Genomic DNA, 22036 nt, shown 5'->3' on the forward strand with positions numbered 1-22036 from the left:
TGGGGCCCAGGTTTAGAAAGACGATCAGCTGCGACTTCACTCCTTTGTTCAGATGTAATTTGAAAAACAACAACAACAACACTAATTCAATCTCCAGGGCCCCATTTCATAATAGATATTAGGATAACAATTACTCTTGCTGGAATGGCAACTTCCCATAGCAACAGCCAATCAGGAAGCTGGATTCCTGTCATTACCATGATTATTGCCATTTCAGCAAGAGTTACTATCATATCAACTTTTTTTATGAAATGGAACCCAGAAGGCTGTACTTCAATGTTCTTTGTTCTTGTTACAGAGGGGTTCATCTTAAGATATTGGTCGCTGCAATAATATCGCCATTTAGCTACTTCGTAAACCGGTAGGTTATCTGTCTGCGCTTTCTCATACCACCCTGCACCCCTGCTAAAATATATTGCATGGTCGTAGTAACATTGCACAATCAAAATTCGGCATGCAGTTCTTACAGGAGATCTGTGAAGACCAGGCATCCAATATATTTCTTAGCTCAGTAGATGCGTCTGTTATATTCGAATACATTGGAAAGGTCTGGTACTCTCACCTCCGCCCCCACCCCCGACCCCTGCTCGTCACCCTAGACAACTTGAACGAAGGCACAGGCACTGTTCCCTTACTATTTCTGTCGTCATCAACTCACCCGCGCTGTCTACGACGCGCTCGACTTCCGCATACATGCCGCGCTCACTTCCCTTGAACGCACGTAGTGTCCCCTGGTGCGACATGGACGCCACAGGGACCCTCCAGTGCAGCGACATGCATGATTGGTGGCGTGCAAAAAAATGCGATTCGTTAACAAGGTCTGTGTATAAACAGCTGGTTAACTATCGTAAAACTAAGTTGTGAATATAACTGGGTATCTCAAACTTATTACCTGTCAAGGTCACCTATATATTCGATTGAGGCCGTTGACTGAATAGCAACTCTTATACATTTTAAGCATATATATAAACAGAGGGGTATAGACATATGTATGTGTCACAGGTTAATTCATAACCTGGCCCAGTTCGAGTTTAGATTACTCACAGGAGATTTAATAACAGAAACTACATAAATAAAACAATCTTCACACAATTATCTTTGGTGCCAGATTCTTCTGCAAAGATATTAATTTATTTTATCTCACTCTCGACCGCAGTGTCGAGTTGAGTAAAATATAATGACACCTTGGTATGTGAATGAAAGTATGGCTCAATGTACACAACTGAGTTTACACAATCTTATCCACTGTTACTTCAATTTAACACAGTTATTAACAATTGACGTTCACAACTGAGGGTGGTTGACAATATAAACTTCTCTTCGGACAAGTCAGCTCAGTCGACCAGGGTGGAGAGCGTTGCCTTGGCGACGGGACAGAATAGTGGAGACCCACAGTGCTACACTCGAAACCAGTCAGAAATCAGGGGGGTGGCTGTTTCGGGAAGATAATACACCAGCTATGAGAGCTATTCACTGTTCAAAAATTAGGGATCTTTGACAGTATGTGAAAAGGCGTCTGCACTCGCTGGTGTCAGAATGTGCTCTCCTATTGTATAATGTCTTGGTTGACAACATTTAATGCTTTACAAACTTGCAGGATAAAAGTAACTCTGAAAAAATAAGTTATACAGCTGAAAATCATTCTACGCAACTAACATGACCAAACTCCTCTTTTTCCACAATCTCCTCTTTTTCTCAGTTTTCTCCACTTTCTCCGGCCCGAGAAGAGAGAGAGACCCAAGGCCGAACATTCCACATTATTTACAGTGGATAGCTTGACCACCACCAGGGTAAAGAGAGGAAGAGAGAGGGAGAGAGAGAGGGAGAGAATGGAAAAGCTAGGCAAGGGGGATTTTGGTTAACATCACCAGCCAGAGTCATGGCAGAGGTGCACGTTAAAGGCTCGATGTCATTAAAGGGCAGCCTGAGCATTCACACTTCAAACTGTCACAATCTACAGCGCTTGGCTTTTACAACATTCTCCGATAGGCATAACTTTATGATATCATCGTACTTGACATACATCAACTGATATATGGTATATTAACATGCACTACCGCATCATTTAACAGTCCATGTTTAATTTCTCTTCTGTTGTCCTACAAATAGTACAATGTAACAATTTACACTATAGAGTAAGTGATCATTCCTTGTGTCACTGTTCACCATAAACTACCTCAACAATTAAATAGCCATCACCGGGGTTACATATGTATCTGGCTATTTAAAACAACTGCAATTGTATAACTGCTGTAGATCATTAATTATGAAATACAATGTTATAAACTTGCGAATCTGCAAATGCTATATACATTAAAATTGGTTTGTCAGAATGACAAATTACACGTCTTGAAATGACTTGTCACAGTCCTACTTTCAGATTAACTTGTAATTATTATTCTTCTGAAAGGTGGTAAGACACATATCCCACATGAAATCATTACTTAATCACTGGAAAGATCAGTAGTGATCTGGAAATGTATACAACCTATACAAGGTGGTAATCCAATACAAAGTGGGCAACATTACCAATGAAACAAGGATAATTCAAGCTTACCTGTTTCGGGAAGATAATACACCAGCTATGAGAGCTATTCACTGTTCAAAAATTAGGGATCTTTGACAGTATGTGAAAAGGCGTCTGCACTCGCTGGTGTCAGAATGTGCTCTCAGTGAGTGAGAGCAATCTCTTCCCCAAAACGGGCAAAACCACTGGTTTATGGAAACAGCTGCTAGGCTGAGCCTCACCCTTACATTCCAACGTTTAGGGTTGGAGGTCATTCTTGGTAATGATGTAACATACTTGACGAGAGTTGAAAGCTTTATACTCATAAGGATGGAGAGGGGGAGGGGGTTCTCCTTCCATCTACAATAATAATGTGCGGGGAAACTGCACATAAACATGCGATCAAAAAGTATGTACACACAATTAATGCATTTTGTATAACATTTAAAAAAAAGGTTGGGGTAGGATGTTTAATGCTATTCCTACAATATACTCAATATCAACAAGATGAATTAAGTCAATCCATATTCCTGAACCATATTTGTCAACAGCGAGGGAACAGGACCTGACATTTTCCCCTCCTAGAATCATGTCGTCCCGACATGACGCTATGGAAGTAAGTAAGCATGAAGCAAGGCGAGACTCTGCTTTTGCAAAGCCAACTGCTCTTCAATGAGCTTGACCTTCCTACTCCCCAGAGTGCCATACCAAAGTCGGTCAGGTGGAACCCGACGCCTTGAAGACCGTCTAGGAGGTATGGGTTGTTCTTCCGCTACATCGGACTGGGTTGACGGTAATGACTCATCTTCCGATGTGTCATCCGTAGCTTCATGTTCAATGGTTTCCTCTGCCTCGCCTATATCAGTCACTTCGGGTAATTCTTCTTCAGGCTCCCTCTGTTCAGGTATGAATTCCTCGGCATGAGGATTCAAGATGGGAGTGGGCTGGTCTGGTTTACTAATGGATAGACGTCGGCGGGGAGCCGGGGTTGGACGAGTTTTAATGACAACAGGGTCCAAAGTATCATGTACTACAATGTCCGATACAATGTCCGAGTCGGTAGATGAATTATCAGGGACACGAGATGGCTGAGGGTTCTTAGCAGCTAGTCGCTTGGATGTCCTGGGCCGTGGTGTCGGTGCTGGTCTTGGGGGTGTGACAGGGATGTCTGGTTCAGATGGAAGGAAACCACATGGGAGGAGAAGGTTTCGATGGAGTGTACGTTCAGGGCCATCATCGTCCATCGGCTTAACGACGTAAACAGGCATGTCAGCACTGATTCGCCGAATGACGCGATATCGTTTACTTCTCCACCGGTCTGCCAGGTTGTGTTTGCCCTTGAGGCCAACGTTCTTCACCAATACTCTATCTCCAACAGCCAGGGCATGGTCCCGAACAGACACGTCATGACGCTTCTTTTGGTAGGCCGCATTCTTCTGGGCTTGGGTAGCAGCAAGCTTATGGGCTTGGTTTAAGCGGCGGCGCAGGTCTTGGACGTACTTGTGATGGGACTTGGCGGAGGTTTGCGGCGTGGTGATGCCAAACTGCACATCAATGGGTAGACGGGGCTCTCTCCCAAACATGAGCATGTAGGGTGATGCTCCCGTAGAGGTGTGTCTCGTGCAATTGTACGCGTGCACCAGGGGTCTAACGTAGAGCCGCCACTGCTGCTTCTTGTCGTCCTCAAGGGTGCCAAGCATGTTGATAAGGGTCTGGTTGAACCTTTCTACTTGGCCATTCCCCTGAGGATGGTAGGGAGTCGTCCTGGATTTACGGATGCCAGCCAGTTGGCACAGCTCCGAAATAAGGCTGGCTTCAAAATCTCTCCCCTGGTCGGAGTGCAGCCTCTCAGGAAACCCGTAATGGATGAAAAATTGTTCCCACAGCACTCTTGCAACAGTCTTGGCCGTCTGATCTTTGGTTGGATATGCTTGCGCATAACGGGTGAAATGATCAGTTATGACTAATATGTTGGAAGTATTCTTGTTGTCTGGCTCCAAGGACAGGAAATCCATGCATACTAGTTCCATGGGGGCAGTCGTTGTAATATTAACTAGGGGTGCTGCTCTCTGGGCTCTCTGCTTCCGTTGCACACACCTCTCGCAAGTACGACATCTGTGCTCTACTTCTGCATCCATACGCGGCCAGTAGAACCTGGATCTAAGGAGGTCGAAGGTCCTCTCTTGTCCCAGGTGGCCAACGTCATCATGGAGAAGGCGAAACGCTTCTGCTCGATGGCTACTTGGTAGAACGAGTTGTCTTGCCCGGTTGCCTCGAGGAGCGGCGCTCACCTTGTATAATACACCGTCGTCCATTTGGAGGTTTTCACGATGCCGCAGGATCACTCTGGCTTCCTCTGCCATCTCTGATCTCATCTTCGTTGTTAGAGGAGTGCCACTCTCTATGAACTCGATAACTTGGCGGATGGGGTCATCTTCTAGCTGCAGCCTTCTCCAGTCTGCAGGACTTAAGCTTGGCAATGCAGTTTCTCCTAAACCGCCTGAGGCAAAGTCATCAGGAATGGCCCCTTCTGAATCAGTAATGACATCCACTAGGGCACACCCTCCACCATCATTCTCTGCATCTTCACCCTCAGTGTCCTGGCCAGAAATGCTGAATTCATGACTCTGACAGACTGCTCGGAATGCCTTTTGTGAACAGATACCATCACTAGGGTCTCTGAGGCGTTCTTGGAGTTTGAAGATCTTCTCTTGTGTGCTCATGAATTCCTCGTCATCCCCGAGAGAAGCTTGGGGTATTCTGGATAAGGCATCTGCATCTGCGTTCGTCTTGCCAGGTCTATACTTGAGCGTGAAGTCAAAGTTAGCCAGAGCTGCCAACCAACGGTGACTCGTCGCATCAAGCTTTGCCGATGAAAGAACGTAGGTGAGAGGGTTGTTATCTGTCACTACTGTGAATGTGGCACCATGGAGATAGTCTATGAACTTCTCAGTGACGGCCCATTTCACAGCAAGAAATTCTAGCTTGTGAGCCGGGTAGTTGGCCTCACTCTTGGAGAGTCCCCTGCTGGCGTAGGCTATAGGCCGCTCCTTCCCATCCACTTGCTGATAGAGCGCAGCACCTAGCCCACTCGTGCTTGCATCCGTATGAAGGATAAAGGGTGCAGCATAATCTGCAAAAGCAAGGATGGGGGCTGAGGTGAGCATTTCCTTCAGTTTGCTGAAAGCACTCTGGCATTGTGAGTTCCAGTTCTCACCAAAGGGCGTTGTTGGTTTGGGCCTCATGGCTAGTGGTGCCTTTGTTGGCTTCCTCCCCCTCCTTCTGATAGGGTCGTAGTCTTTCATCAAGTCGTGGAGTGGTTTTGCAATTCGGCTATATTCGGGAACGAAACGCCGATAGTATCCAGTGAAGCCCAAAAAGGACTTCAACTCTCTAGCTGTTGCAGGAGTTGGCCACTGCTGGACGGCAGACACCTTGTCAGGGCTGGTGCTCACTCCCTCCTTGGAGATCACGTGTCCTAGACATTTAACTGAGGTTTGAGCGAAACAGCACTTCTCCGAGTTGAGTTTGAGGCCGAATTCTCTAAGCCTGGTGAAGACCTTTTCGAGGCGGGTGAGGTGCTCGTCAAATGTGGCGGAGAAGACCAACAAGTCGTCAAGATACACCAGCACATCTGTCATAGCCATGTCTCCCATGCATTTTTCCATCAAACGCTGGAATGTGGCTGGGGCATTCGTTATTCCTTGGGGCATCCTGTTAAACTCGTAAAAGCCAAGAGGGCACCAGAAGGCTGTCTTTGCTTTGTCCTCTTCCGCCATTTCCACTTGGTAATATCCAGATTTAAGGTCCAGTGTTGAGAACCAGACTGCTCCAGATAGGGTGTGGAGGGTATCTTCTATCTTTGGTATGTTGTATTGATCCCGTACTGTCCTGCTGTTCAACTTCCTGTAATCTATACAGAGCCTCAAGTCGCCATTCTTTTTTCTAACGAGGACAATTGGTGATGCAAATGAGCTTTGCGAATCACGGATGATCCCTTTGTCCTTGAGCTCTTGTAAATGGCGACGAGTATCTGCATAATCCGCAGGAGGAATACGCCTGGAACTCTCACGAAATGGAGCATCATCTGTCAGGCGGATTTGATGTTTGACTGCTGATGTGCGGCCAATATCCAGGTCGTCTCTGGAGAACACATCTTGATAGGACTGGAGCAGCTTGGCTAAGCGTTGTTTGTCAGCTTCGCCAATCTCAGTAGCATCACATCCTACTGGAGGAGGAAAAGGCTGGGGTTCTTGGGGAGCACTAGTTTCTAATTGGTCTATTAGAACTTCAGCAGTATGAACCGTAGCGATAATCGATCCTCCTGGAATTTCAATGTCATGCTGAGATGTATTGGTGACGATTACATCCACGTCACTGTTGGGATCTTGAGGCAAAGTAATCACGCTCCTTCTGATCAGCAATCCAGCTGGTGGAAAACATCCTTCTCCTTCTTCAATCATGACGGTTGCGGAGGATTGGAGAGGGGTTTCGACAACACCTGTAACCACTTTGGTCTCGCCAGCCTTCATGTGAACACTCACCTTGTTGGGGAGTCGTACTGCAGGTGGCTGAATATCCGGAACATCATTGGATGTTGCATCCAGCTGGTGAAATGCTGAAGTGAGGGCGTTATTCACCTTCATGGTCTGTAGGAAATTTTCTCCCATCTTCTGCTTGCAGCCTTCAAGCATCCTTCGCACTACATTGGTATTGGTGCCCATGAGGAGGGGTGCTTTCTCACTGCCGTCTCTTGTAGGGGTTACCAGTGCTAAGGTGGTTGTCTCCACCTCAACACCGGCTTTGTCTGCTGGGAAGTACAAGTGGATTTCAATGTATCCTATGTAGGGTATTTTGGTACCACCTGCACCAACCACAAGCAAGTTGTCGAGAGGCTCCAGGGGGCGATGTTTTAGATGTTTATGGTAAAACACCTCAGACACACAGGTTACCTGAGAGCCGGTATCCATCAGACACTCACAAGAAATCCCATCAACCTCCACCGTGACTATGGGTTGATCACCCACAAGTGAGGAAGGCAGAATTTGGGATCCCACTTTAGTGGGAGATTGATGAGATTGATCTTGGACTGTCTTGACTCGCCCTGTGGGACGTCTTCTTCTCCTTCTGGCCACCTGTTGTCCCACTACTGGTGGCCGCCGTCGTTTCCCGTGGACTGGGTTCGCGACACCATCTTGGATTGCACAAGGGCGGCATTCGTCTCTCCCTCGCACTGTTCCATTCGGTGCCCATCCTCGCCACAGTTGTAACAAAACATTGTCCGCCTTCTTCTTCGATTGCGTGGGGGGCCCCTTGGAAATGAGTTGGTAGTTGCTGCCAGCTGTTGTTGGAGTGACATGACTTGCTTCTGAAGCTCAGCAATGCGTTCATCAGAAGGGGAGGCTGCAATTTGTTCAGCCGAAAAAGCCTTTTTCTTGCCCATGTGTCCTCCCTTCCGGCGCTCCGCCTTGTCAAGCTGCTTCTGCTCCTCCTGTCTAACCTCCTGGAGAAGGGCAACGAAAGTGGGGGGTGTAGATCGCCGTTTGAGGTCGAGTGCCACCAGAAGAGGATCATTGTAAAGGCAACCTCTCAAAAACTGTTGCACTCTAACATTATCTCCTCGTTCTTTGGCAACTCCGCCGGCATCAAGGGCTCGTGAGAGGTGACTTTGCAGACGAAGGAGGTATTCAGCTGCCGCTTCATGCTCCTGCTGGTAGCACTCGCTAAATTTCAAATAGAGTTCATCCCCATCAGTCGTCGACCCGTATGCCTTCTCAAGACCTTCAAGACACTCGGCTGCTGTAACATCCTTCCCCAGTGCCCAAATGATGTCACTGGCAGGTGGGAGTAGCGATTCAGCAATCCTGTTGTACTTTTCGGAGTCTGACAGATCTCTATCCTCCACGAGCTGTTGGGCAGGACGCCGCCAGCTTTCGAAATCAAACTCCCCACTTGGCACAGGGGAACGTCCAGAGAAGAGTCTGAGTCTCCTTCGCTGGATGGAAGATGACGTCACGACGTGTTTGACTATGGTTTCTTGGACAGCTTTTGGTATGGTCACCTCTGGGTTTGACTGGGAGGATACAGGGGGATCTAAAGACAAATCGGCAAGGGTTTTTCCATGTTCTCCAAGTAGCTTAGCCAGGGCAGCTTGGAAATCAGATTTCTCTTCTTGCTGGGACATGATTGCAATATCTTTGTTAGCTTATCGACAGGAACGAAAATATTGCAGAGCAAAAACAAATAGAATTGAACAAGAAAGCACCAAAATTTCAAAATTCAAATATTATGGAAAAATTGTGTCAAAACTATAAAGTGTTCACAACAACTAAAATAAAGTTAACAATGTATAGAAATTGACACCTGTCAGTAGTAGGCCACTACTGCACAAATGACTTTAAATTAAGGGTGATTATTGAAATGATCACACTTAAACATAAAGATATGCTATGTCAACTTGGGGTTACATAAATTGCAGTTACCTCATAGTATCACAACAAGGAACAAATATATCAAAGTTAACCCTTCAAATCAATTCTGTGTGTGCAATTAGCATAAGGTGCAAAAAAAAAGTTAATTAACTGCTTTAAAAAGGTTATCAACAAATCTGAAAGAGTTTGAAGGTAATACAAAAATTTCTCTTCAAAATTACGATCCGGGCAGTGCCTCCATTTTTTGTCACAGGTTAATTCATAACCTGGCCCAGTTCGAGTTTAGATTACTCACAGGAGATTTAATAACAGAAACTACATAAATAAAACAATCTTCACACAATTATCTTTGGTGCCAGATTCTTCTGCAAAGATATTAATTTATTTTATCTCACTCTCGACCGCAGTGTCGAGTTGAGTAAAATATAATGACACCTTGGTATGTGAATGAAAGTATGGCTCAATGTACACAACTGAGTTTACACAATCTTATCCACTGTTACTTCAATTTAACACAGTTATTAACAATTGACGTTCACAACTGAGGGTGGTTGACAATATAAACTTCTCTTCGGACAAGTCAGCTCAGTCGACCAGGGTGGAGAGCGTTGCCTTGGCGACGGGACAGAATAGTGGAGACCCACAGTGCTACACTCGAAACCAGTCAGAAATCAGGGGGGTGGCTGTTTCGGGAAGATAATACACCAGCTATGAGAGCTATTCACTGTTCAAAAATTAGGGATCTTTGACAGTATGTGAAAAGGCGTCTGCACTCGCTGGTGTCAGAATGTGCTCTCCTATTGTATAATGTCTTGGTTGACAACATTTAATGCTTTACAAACTTGCAGGATAAAAGTAACTCTGAAAAAATAAGTTATACAGCTGAAAATCATTCTACGCAACTAACATGACCAAACTCCTCTTTTTCCACAATCTCCTCTTTTTCTCAGTTTTCTCCACTTTCTCCGGCCCGAGAAGAGAGAGAGACCCAAGGCCGAACATTCCACATTATTTACAGTGGATAGCTTGACCACCACCAGGGTAAAGAGAGGAAGAGAGAGGGAGAGAGAGAGGGAGAGAATGGAAAAGCTAGGCAAGGGGGATTTTGGTTAACATCACCAGCCAGAGTCATGGCAGAGGTGCACGTTAAAGGCTCGATGTCATTAAAGGGCAGCCTGAGCATTCACACTTCAAACTGTCACAATCTACAGCGCTTGGCTTTTACAACATTCTCCGATAGGCATAACTTTATGATATCATCGTACTTGACATACATCAACTGATATATGGTATATTAACATGCACTACCGCATCATTTAACAGTCCATGTTTAATTTCTCTTCTGTTGTCCTACAAATAGTACAATGTAACAATTTACACTATAGAGTAAGTGATCATTCCTTGTGTCACTGTTCACCATAAACTACCTCAACAATTAAATAGCCATCACCGGGGTTACATATGTATCTGGCTATTTAAAACAACTGCAATTGTATAACTGCTGTAGATCATTAATTATGAAATACAATGTTATAAACTTGCGAATCTGCAAATGCTATATACATTAAAATTGGTTTGTCAGAATGACAAATTACACGTCTTGAAATGACTTGTCACAGTCCTACTTTCAGATTAACTTGTAATTATTATTCTTCTGAAAGGTGGTAAGACACATATCCCACATGAAATCATTACTTAATCACTGGAAAGATCAGTAGTGATCTGGAAATGTATACAACCTATACAAGGTGGTAATCCAATACAAAGTGGGCAACATTACCAATGAAACAAGGATAATTCAAGCTTACCTGTTTCGGGAAGATAATACACCAGCTATGAGAGCTATTCACTGTTCAAAAATTAGGGATCTTTGACAGTATGTGAAAAGGCGTCTGCACTCGCTGGTGTCAGAATGTGCTCTCAGTGAGTGAGAGCAATCTCTTCCCCAAAACGGGCAAAACCACTGGTTTATGGAAACAGCTGCTAGGCTGAGCCTCACCCTTACATTCCAACGTTTAGGGTTGGAGGTCATTCTTGGTAATGATGTAACATACTTGACGAGAGTTGAAAGCTTTATACTCATAAGGATGGAGAGGGGGAGGGGGTTCTCCTTCCATCTACAATAATAATGTGCGGGGAAACTGCACATAAACATGCGATCAAAAAGTATGTACACACAATTAATGCATTTTGTATAACATTTAAAAAAAAGGTTGGGGTAGGATGTTTAATGCTATTCCTACAATATACTCAATATCAACAAGATGAATTAAGTCAATCCATATTCCTGAACCATATTTGTCAACAGCGAGGGAACAGGACCTGACATATGTATATATATATATATATATATATATATATATATATATATATATATATATCATTTAGATGCATTCACACTCACAAAAAATCGCCTGACCTGACTCAAAACAGATGAAAGGGAAACCCTTGTCAATTTTTGTTTGGGGGGGGGGGTACATTTTTGTTTGTAAGAGCAATTTTCCTTCAATATATTTCTGAAGCTTGGGATCATGACACGAATGGGAATTGCCTTTTTACAATTTTTTTTTTCTAGAACACTTTGCCTCGGTTTGTCGTTGGTTTTCTCAGATTTACGAATTAGGAACACTATAGAAAGCCATCAAACACTTTTCACTTTCAGCTTTAATAACTTATGTAAGAATGATGTTAATGCGTTGGAAGTTAGTACAGGTCATGAATAGATTGTACTTATAATGATGTGCAAAGTTTAAGTATAATTTGACAATCCATTCAAAGATGCCATGGAGTTTTATAAACCATTCTTTGATCCATTCATTGCGGAGAGCACAGCTTGGTGAAATTATATGCGCACTTGACTAGTCACTAAACTTCAATACCCCTTTTCTCAGTAAACACTTTTCCAGAGTAGTTGTATACTTACTTTCCCTTATTTAGGAGTTGAAAAGTCCATTTGTAGTGAATTACATACAATGTCATTTTAAAGCTTAGGACCTGCTCTTTCAGAATCCACCCTTAAACAAAAATCCGTGTCTGACGACTTTTTGGTGGTTTTGTGATGCAGGCCTTCAGATGCATAATTATATGTATGTATATATATATATATATATATATATATATATATATATATATATATATATATATATGATTGATAAATAGACAGACAGACAGATAGATAGATCAATAGATAGATCGGAGAAGAGAATAGGCCTTCGTGCTTGGAATTCATATGCAAGTTTGTCTCACCTCGTGTGGTGAGAGGAACTGGCCTAGCGTGACACGTTTCAGGTTTCGTGGGGATTTTCACCGCACGTCATTATTATGCAGGTGCCGTGACATTTCATCATCATCACCATCCCAGATACCAGTATCATTGTCACATACTCGAATGCGCACAGACCGTTCCCGGAATGAAGCTGTCAGAAATCAACACATCATATAACAGATCCGCTCAACCAAGCTATTCTTGTGCACATCACATGGGAAGTGGGGGGGGGGGGGGGGGGGAGAGAGAATAAGTGTTTGTGCTTAAATGTGCATCATCGTAAAAGGTGTCATCTGTTTTGTGTTTTTTCCCCGTCGAAAATAGCAGCCTCTAAATAGAAGGAGTTGCATGGATCTCATCACTTTGCCATTTGAATGCACTGTCATTGTGTCGTCATTTTTTAATGTAAAATTATTTTTCTGTACGTTTGTCTGAAGTGCCATCTGTTGTATAAATGGTAGGGTGTCCATTGATTTTCGTCTTCCTATTCGCCGCTCGTTCTTCCACCATTCAAGAAAAAAAGACGTAGTGAGAAAAGTGAAACGCTTTCTGAAATCGGTCAGTCATGTTAGTGGTTGCTAAAAAAAAATACGTCGGAAAAAGAGCACCCCCCCCCCCCCATGCGCGGGGTTTTTTCCCGCAGACTTAGAACTGAGGAAATATAACATTTTTCATTGACATTTCACAGTCTCCATTTGGTATACGATCCGGCTCCCTTCCAAAGGATCGCTTGAATACAATTCTAATTGGGATGGAAGATCTCTTGCCAGCTGTCACAACGCACAGCCAACCCAGACACTTTATCTATAGAATGTCATCCCTTATACAACAGAGACGTTTGATGTTCCCTGTGTGGGATCGAAGGAGAAAAAAAGTGACACATTGGCAAATGATTACGTAGGGACAAAATGCACATTAGGAGGTTTTAGACTTTCAAGAGAGCGCGCTAATATTGAGTACTTGGGTTTGTGACTTTTTGAACCTGTTTCCCTACAAGTATTGGAGAGACACGAGTGCTCAGATGGTAAAAGTGATTATTCGCTGATCAGTATTAAGCTTACGACATTCCATATCAGAGCTGTCTCAAAAGATCCGTGATCTGTCAATCAAGCAACGTTTGATACGCCAATAAATGCAAAACTACGTATGAGAGAAACCACCATGTATTCCAACCTCGAGAGAATCCAATTTTCGAATTACAAGCGAATAGGCCTACCCGCTGTCACGAAAAGTTTATTGATAATCAGGATGTTCTGTGCCTGTGTTTGTTCGAACGTGACCTTATGCCGTGTTTCGGGGGAAGTAACATATTATGCATTCAGACTTACTAAATTAGCTGGTTTAGCACGAAACGTAGAGTTAAACAAGGTTTGCAAACAAGTGTCTTGGTCATTGTGAAAGGGCTCATGGGATATTAATAGGTGTGCTCCCAGTGGTATCACGGTTCATAACCTGACAAAACACACACAACGGCGCTCGCTCCAAAGCACGTAATCATTTTAAACAGCATGATAATTCATCTCTACTCGATCGGAAGAATATGATAGATGTTGCACTATCTACGCGACAGGTGTACATTATGTTTGCAACCTGTAACAGCTTCAAATAAAATTACTATCGTACATCGACAACTGATTAATTCCACGTGCATTAAGGGTAATAGAAGATGGATCATCATCTAATGCCTTTTCAGTGGAAGTTGGAACGACGTAACATCCAGCGGGGGAGTCGTCTACAAGCCTCACTGTCATTAAAACCGCATGCTTGCATCCATAACAAATTATTGTAAATCTTCGAAAGCAAACACGATGCTGATAAAGAGATCCAACCCGGTGAATTTAATATTTCCCCTGAGATGTGAACGTATGATCTTTCACTGTACAGCTGTGTTAAAACGGTTCATTTCGGGGTATATACCAGATATGCCTATATGCAGCAAGCCGTGCGTTCCCTTGAGGTTCCCACTGTGTCAAAAGCGCATCTCATCCCGTTGTAAATTTACAAGGTTAATGAGTGCTGAGACCTCAAACAATATTTGCCTGACCTCGTTCAGAACCAACCATCCGTATCATCGCGCGGGCGTCCTTAGTCAACGTGCTCGACTATATTAGTAAGAGGGCAGTAATATTGCAAACATACGCATCAGTGCCTGGAATTGTTCTCTTGGGGAAAACACGATACAACCCACCTCAAATAAGAAATTAGTGGAGCATCCCCTTTTATTGCTAGAAAGGTGTCAATTTCTTATTTCAAGGCAGTCGCTCTCTATAAAGACATTATGCATATGTAATTATGTATACTACTATTATGTTTGTTGAAGGTTTTTTTACTCCTTTTTGAACCGTATGCTTTGAAAACATAACGAAACGTGCATATTATGTTTGTGTAATACGCGAGCGTGGGAGTCTGTTTGTTTTAATGTTACAACTCTAAGTCTTGAGAAGTGTCGTGGTTTGCCTGTTTGCCAGAAATGGGTAAGAACGTAAAACATCTGCCGTTCAGAATAGATGATAAACTTTTCTCTGGTCATGTCGGTTCATGTTTCATAATATTGAGAGGTGCCAACTCTAGTTTAGGTCACGTGACAACTCATTACAAGACTGCTGACCACTGGGTCTTCCCTGCATGCAAAACTTCCTGACTTATTGACAGAGGGCCTTGCGATATTCGGATACCATTTCGTCCATAATAAATATTCTTACACTTGACATTAAAAAAAAAGAAGATATTTGGCACGTTGACGAAGTTGTTGCTATCACTTGCGTACACACACATGACGAATAACAATAACAATTCTATTTGCATTTTCTCATGGCTTTGTCATGAAGTATAGAACTTGACTTCAACTCCAAATAATCATAACCGACAACTGCAACAGAACTTTCAAACAATATTTTTAAAAGAACATTTCAACATTCATGTATCTCTCGCGATTTATTCCACTAGAATTCATGACAATCGTACACCAACGTACACTCAGGGTCTGCCCTATTACGAAGACATGCATCCAACAATGATTTTGATTGGCCAGTGACAATCAGTTGCAAGTTGCGTTTAAACGCAAAGTTTCTAGCAACGTGGCCCAGAACTGATCACCAGTCACTCGTAAGTTGTTCGTAACTTCACGAACAGCTTTATGAAACAGGGCCCAGGACAGTATCCACTATACTGAGAGTACAGGCGCGGGAACTACTAGTATATAAAGCGGGCCAGGACAGTATCCACATACTGAGAGTTAAGGCGCGGGAACAAAGTGGGATTGATATTCCTGCCCTACGCAAGGCAGTCATTAAGCCACATATCAGAGGAAAGGAAGTGCAGCGTGTAAATTTCAGTTTCTCCGAACATAGGAAGCCTAAAATGACGAGAAGTCGGTAGTAAAATCTTTATAACAGCTTATGAATAACTCAGAGCGGTCACCCCTCGCCGGGTATAAACCGCCCTCAATCATTCTTGAATTATTCATGGCGGCGAGCGGCGAGTAAATTTGAACGAAGGACCTCACTCGCCTTACGATGTTTGTTGAGGTACGTTGATACGTTTCCACGTCGTTTTGCTCTCCAAGATTTTCTGCAGAACATTATAATATGATAGGAGAAGGATCCCGGAGTCAGGGCGAGGCTAGATTGAGTCACTGTTCGAAGAAGGTCAAAGGAGGATCGGCTGGGAAGGAACATCAAAGTCCCCGAAGCATCTTCGAGATAATCTAATACATTTCTGCGCATTAACTTACCTGGTGTAACGTTTGGACTAACCTGTTTCTGTAATCGAGCGGTGATTGGAACTACAGACATGAAGTTGCCAAAAACAAAACTATTTTGACTTCGAGGCGCTTTTTATCTTCTCTTGAGGGAGACTTTTGATTTGATGGCGCTCCTTGATTAGTTTGTTCTTTCTGTAAGCTGATCAAGTCTACCCTTTCTATGTGCCTGAAACTTTAAAATGCCCTCTGAATTTCTGATGCTGCTTAATACTAGAGGAGTGCTTTATCTGCCGGTCGATAAAAATCTAATTCGAAATGTAGGGGTCATGTGTGCACTCTCAAGCCGATTTTCTTGTAAAGTCAAAGCTGTACCTCTCCATCCTCCGTCTTTGTTAAGTCACCAGCGGTCATCAGCTGATTAGAGGGGCAGGAATAACACAGATCCCGCGGTTCTTCGTCTTAATCATGTTCTTTGATCTTCCATATGTTTTGTTGTTGTTTATGATGATGATTGTAGAGTCCGGAGAGAAAACGAATGTGAAAATGTATTTTGTTGTTGTTGTTGATAGTAATATCTAATCATCTTATACATGGCAGTCTCGTCTTCAGACGATTTTTTTTCTGCATCATGTTACAACGACGATAGGTGCTTGAGATTTTTTTTTTCTCCAAGTTGATGCATGTTTAGGCTATTATAGAGAAAAAAAGAGTGAGCGAGAGAAAAAAACAAACAACTCGGTGGTATGGCAATGATGATACATCGAATGAAATTATGCAAATTAAAAGATTGGTGACATTTACGTGGAAGGAGGGGAACATCACTGCGCATTCTCCCACGCGGAAATCACTTACTATTATCGTGTAGGGTGTACCAGGCTCCCTGGGCAGGATGTTGTGAAAGAATTTGTGTTGTTGGTGTTTTTTGTTTGATCCTCTCATCACGTATTGCTCTCTGTAGCACACGATGCCTTGAGTTCCGTTGTCATAATAATATGCTCGTCGTCATACAGCTCTCACATAGCATTCTTTAGTGTCAGTCTACTTTGCAATCATGAAATGAGAATTTCATCGTCAAGTATCTTTAGTGTTATCCTTACTCTGTACTTCCACGCATCAACACTAACATCATCATCATCTCATCCAAGCACCGTCATCACCTCATCTCATCACAACTTCCATCATTCATTTTGTTTTATCAAATCAATCTTAATTCAATTCAGTTTAGTTCAAGGAATTCAATTCAATTCAATTCAATTCAATTCAATTCAATTCAAGTCAAGTCAATTCAATTCAACGCAATTCGATTCAGTTCTAATTTACTTCCATCCAACAAGCAGCTATACTCACATAATACAAAGTATATATGTGACAAATTATAATGTTTTAACAATTTGTAAGCAGTACAAGTCATAAAGTTTGATATAGAATGAATCATGCAGGAATACATTTATAATGAGAGAAACAATGCGTACTTTGCAAGATTGACCCCCCCCCCCCCACACACACACACAAAGGTAAAGTTAGCAATGAAAAAGAATGATCTATTGAAAAGCGAAGCTTGTAAGACGTGGATTACTCGTTAAACAGTATATGCAAATAATGTATTCATGATATTTACCCAAATTGTATGTAAGTACAGCTCAGAGCTGATTATGATGCAGGTAATAAACAGTAAAAACAGGTTATGTGCATTCTTTTCCCGATATATAATTATTAGTATAGTCGTATATATTTTATTCAATATTTCATGATTTGTTTTTTTTTAATAGTTCAATAAGTTATATTGACAAATGCATGCTTTGCATTATGTATTATTTTTTTTTTGTATATGGAAATAAATCAATTTAAATGAATTTAATTGTAGACAGTACTCTCGTCATCACCATCATGCTTTTTGTCAGGTTTATCGGAAAATATTAATGTTTGTGGGTCTGTCCTCTACTGCGCTCCTAAATTCACAAAAAAAAAACACAGATCAACGTGTGAACAAATACGTCAGGACAATTTGCAAATTTGTAAGATTTTACAGTCACTCATAGGAGTATCTCCTTCGTTTTTCACTTTAATAAAGTCATTATTGTAATCGTTGTAATTACGTTTTCATAATAGTTTTTATTATTATTATTGTTATTATCATTATTATTATTATTATTATTATTATTATTATTATTATTATCGTTATTATTATTACCACTACTACTGTTGCTTTTATGATTACTGGATTGATTGCTACTATCGTTGTTATTCTTATTATCATTTTTATCATTATTATCATTATTATCATCATTATTAGTACTGCTATTATTATCATTATTATTATTGTTATTATTATCATCATTTGTATCGTTATTATCATTATTAACATTGTTATCATCATCTTTGCTATTATTGATTTGTTTTTATTACTATTAGAAGCGGCAATTAGGTATTATTCTTTACCATCAGCTTGGTCTCTTTCTCCTTCTTTTCTTTATTTCTTTCTTGTCTTCTGTTTTCTGTAAGCAGAGATGATTACAAAGCGTTTTGAGTGTTTATGTTAAGACAGAGGCTTACGATTCACTGAATAACTCGCACCGTGTTTCGATATCATTCGTGTCCGATTTCTTCATCGTTCCTCTATTTTTTTTTTCCTCTCTTCTTTTTCCGATTGAGTCTGTCGCGGGAGCAGGCAGATTTACATGGGGCTGTCATAGTAAACATTACTAAATCATTCGCCTTGCTCGTTTGGATTATGATAGCTGAGGAGCCGACGATCGAGGAATCAAAATCCGGATGAAATCCGTCTCAGACGTCGCTTCGATAGCTCCATTGCCAAGGGAAATAAACGAGCGAACAAGAGTAATCTCCCTCAATTTCCTACTCCCTCCCCCCCTCTCTCTCTATATATATATATAATAGTTCTGCCTCTCTCTTTCTTTCTCTCTTACATAGGGGAAGGGGGCATAGTTGGGATAACATGAGCGTTATTGCAAGCATATCATTATGCCAAGTCTAGTATCACAGCATACACAAACCTTGCAGCATAGACGAGTGGCACGATGTATCATGAATTTATCATAATTACCGCGAATATCACTGATCGCTTACATTCATCTGAGTGAATTATTTCTAAGGTCAACATGAAGGGAAAAAAATATATGAAGGACATCCAGCAAAACTGCAATGATTATACAGTTGTCTAAAGCATCATATCACATATATTCAGTCTCCATTATTTTACATAAGGTCATTTCAACCACACATGTACAATTTGAAGCCAGCTGGTTGATCACGAACACAGGGTTTATATAGTTCAGTTCAGTTCAGTTATTCTATTTTTCTCCGTCGCCACAACCAATAATAGTTATATATGCACAGTTTATGTGAAAGTAAAGAATTTCAACATAAGTAATCAATAAAAAGGGAGGTACATTATACTTTATAAGGGGATCATACAAGCATGCATCATACTTAGTTTAATCAGAGGATGGAGATCGTACATCCACTGAAAAGCGAAGCTTGTAGATTGTGGGCCCCCAGTTGCAATATACAATGTACTTACGAGAAAAAAAAGGAAGATATCCGTGGTCACCACCTAACCCGATTCATATTTCCTGAATAATATAACTCGTGTAAAAGGATATAATCGTGGGGACATCAATTCTAGAAAGATGCAGAGAGAGATAGATGGTTGAGGGGCTGGGGGAGGGGGGGGGGGCAGCAAAAAATAAAAAAAAAATAAACATATTCCAACATTCAAAAGTGTCCCTCCCCTCCCCTCCCCCATCCCATGTAAAAATGTTTCGCAACAATAACCTGTGTGATTTGCGCGTTCATAATGTGTATTATTTATATGAAAGAAAAAAATCAAAAGAAGAGGCAAAGGGACGTGAGCATCCCTTCTGCAGTGGTAGTACATTTCTAGAGAGTATAACACCAGTCAACTATACCAGACGTGAATGTATTGCCAATTTATAATACCTTTTAAGAAGTCGCATGAAATGAACAAATGCGTGAAGTGCGGTAATATAAACCGGTGCGATAGAACTCTTGCTTATCCAATTACCAGGCAAGTGAACATGCAGAAGTAAGATGTGCAGTGAACAAAAAGAATGTAGGCTGAATATAAAGATGAAGTTGGGGGAAGGAGAAAAGAACTTTTGACAAGGGGCCGACTTTCGGTGTTTGTTAACCGAGGCGCATGATACGCGTGTGGAAAATAAACGGACGGAGCAGGAGCCCACTGACCTTTTGTAGAGTTTAATGAAATCGAGCTGTTCCACCGACTGCCCGCCTCCTCGCCGATATTGGAAGTGTCTGGAAGATTCGGCCTGCTTGCGATGCGGATCAACCGTGCCAGATTCGATCTTATTTTGCTCTTTCTTCCCCCTCTATTTGCTCCTCTCAAAATCTTTCTGAGATTGGCTTTGGTCAGACAATCTTCCGGGGACAATTTCAAGATACCCTCCGTCTGTCACATTGTGTGTATTTCAGCTTCCATTTCCCCCTTCACGTGTTTCCTTTTGGTCCTCGCTTTCTTTAGTTTCTTTAAGTCCAGCATACACACCGGTTCCGTAATCTCCGTGAATATATCACTGTGGAATGGTTCATTTTGTGACGTCGCGCAATTTTAGTTTTTCTTTTCTAACGCCGCATCTAATGTAACATAGTGTACATCGTGGCGTTAGTCTTGTTTATATATATATATATATATATATATATATATATATATATATATATATATATATATATATATATATATATATTTTGAGGTTGCTTTGCGGAATTTTTGTTTTTCTTGAATTTGTTGAGTAGACACCAAAGCTCAAAAATACTTGAAAACTCGAGAGATTGAAGTTAACATCTAAGTGTTTTATCGCAGATAGAAATACAGGATTTCTAAAGAAACTGCATTTGAAAGATTCAATGAAGTTTCCCGCTCTTCTCAGCTGCGTAGCAAAACGAGACAAGTTTGTCCAAAAAAAAAAAAGACGTTTCACATACTGTGTCCATATGTGCACTGCCTTGGAAATATTATACTTCGAATTTGTAGCTTTGTAACTCGAGATCCATGCAATGTTCAAGTTGGTTTTATCCAACACAGTAAAATCAAATGAGCTGAATAATCTAAAGGCCACAACAGTCGGATGTAAACTATTATTATGAAGTATAGTTATGGAGCAGTAGTTTCAGGCACACGATGACGATATCACCTCACTTTTTAAAACGGAAATATCAACTAATTCCCCCTTTTGTGACATGAAGTCCATCAGAGTAATTTTAATTATTTGCAGCTGATTATTGTAGCTTTGTAGTGACCTATACAGCAAACTGTTCCAAATTGTTGCAATTTATCGACCACATCCCTATCATTGTACTAGTAGGCCTATTGTGCAAACCGATGGGGGAAATGTGATCTAACGTCATCTTTGCCTCTGCCAGGTTGCATATGGATATCACGTGGTTGTGATTAATGTTACTTTTGAATACCTTAGAAATCTAACTTGTCTAAAATCATATATTTTATAACTTTTTAATTTCTCCGATTCAAAAGAAATTTCAATATACGGTGCCGCTCATCTGAGCGTACTTTATTCACCACAGTCACCATGATTATGGTGTTGAATGGAACTTTAATTATGTTAATGATTAATCCAACGTCGAAAATAGCAAGGCGGACTAATCGGTAAGGATTTGATTTTTTTTTTCCTTTCCTATAATCATAGTCGTGATGATATCATCCCGCATCTCATGCGATGTAAATCAAGACGCCCATTTATCATTATTAAGGATACACAGGATAGCCGTCTCAAGCTGAAGTAGCGTCGTGGGATGAAGCGTAAACATTTCCTCAAATCCGGGAGGTCACCAGATCGTTACCAAGGCAACGGAGATGTTCACGGCGTTCAAGTTTTCCTCTTAAAATCCCCTATTTCTTTTGGATTCATTTTATTACTTGTCTTCTGGCTTTACAAAAAAAAAAGTTTTGTTTATTCTCCCAATCGCTTATTTTTTCTCATTTTAGAATGGCAGGAGCGAGTTTCACTGGTATCACAGTAAAATGGCATATAAAGCAGCACGAATTTATTGCCGCCAACTGTTTTAAGGTTCTGGAACGTATCTGCAAACGCGACTCAGACGCACGTTAGTAA

The 22036-nt window shown here is 41.6% G+C and overlaps 2 protein-coding genes across 2 annotated transcripts in view; one reads left to right on the forward strand and one right to left on the reverse strand.

Moving 5' to 3' along the window:
- The window catches only part of LOC139709634 (PDF receptor-like), a 204605-nt gene that overhangs the window by 35042 nt on the left and 147527 nt on the right, over positions 1–22036 (forward strand). The window lies entirely within an intron of this gene.
- On the reverse strand, positions 6837–8989 carry LOC139709644 (paraneoplastic antigen Ma3 homolog). The gene has a single exon (XM_071621606.1). It carries the CDS (start codon positions 8688–8690, stop codon positions 7653–7655), a length of 1038 nt encoding a protein of 345 aa, XP_071477707.1. The 5' UTR covers positions 8691–8989; the 3' UTR covers positions 6837–7652.

Source organism: Diadema antillarum, unplaced genomic scaffold (genome assembly GCF_040938485.1).
Source record: "Diadema antillarum isolate AM-2024a unplaced genomic scaffold, OU_Dant_1.0 seq00001455_RagTag, whole genome shotgun sequence".
NCBI lineage: Eukaryota > Metazoa > Echinodermata > Echinoidea > Diadematoida > Diadematidae > Diadema > Diadema antillarum.

Excerpts from the sequence above, each read along its gene's own strand:
- LOC139709644 (XM_071621606.1), bottom strand. The coding sequence starts at position 8,690 with ATGTCCCAGCAAGAAGAGAAATCTGATTTCCAAGCTGCCCTGGCTAAG.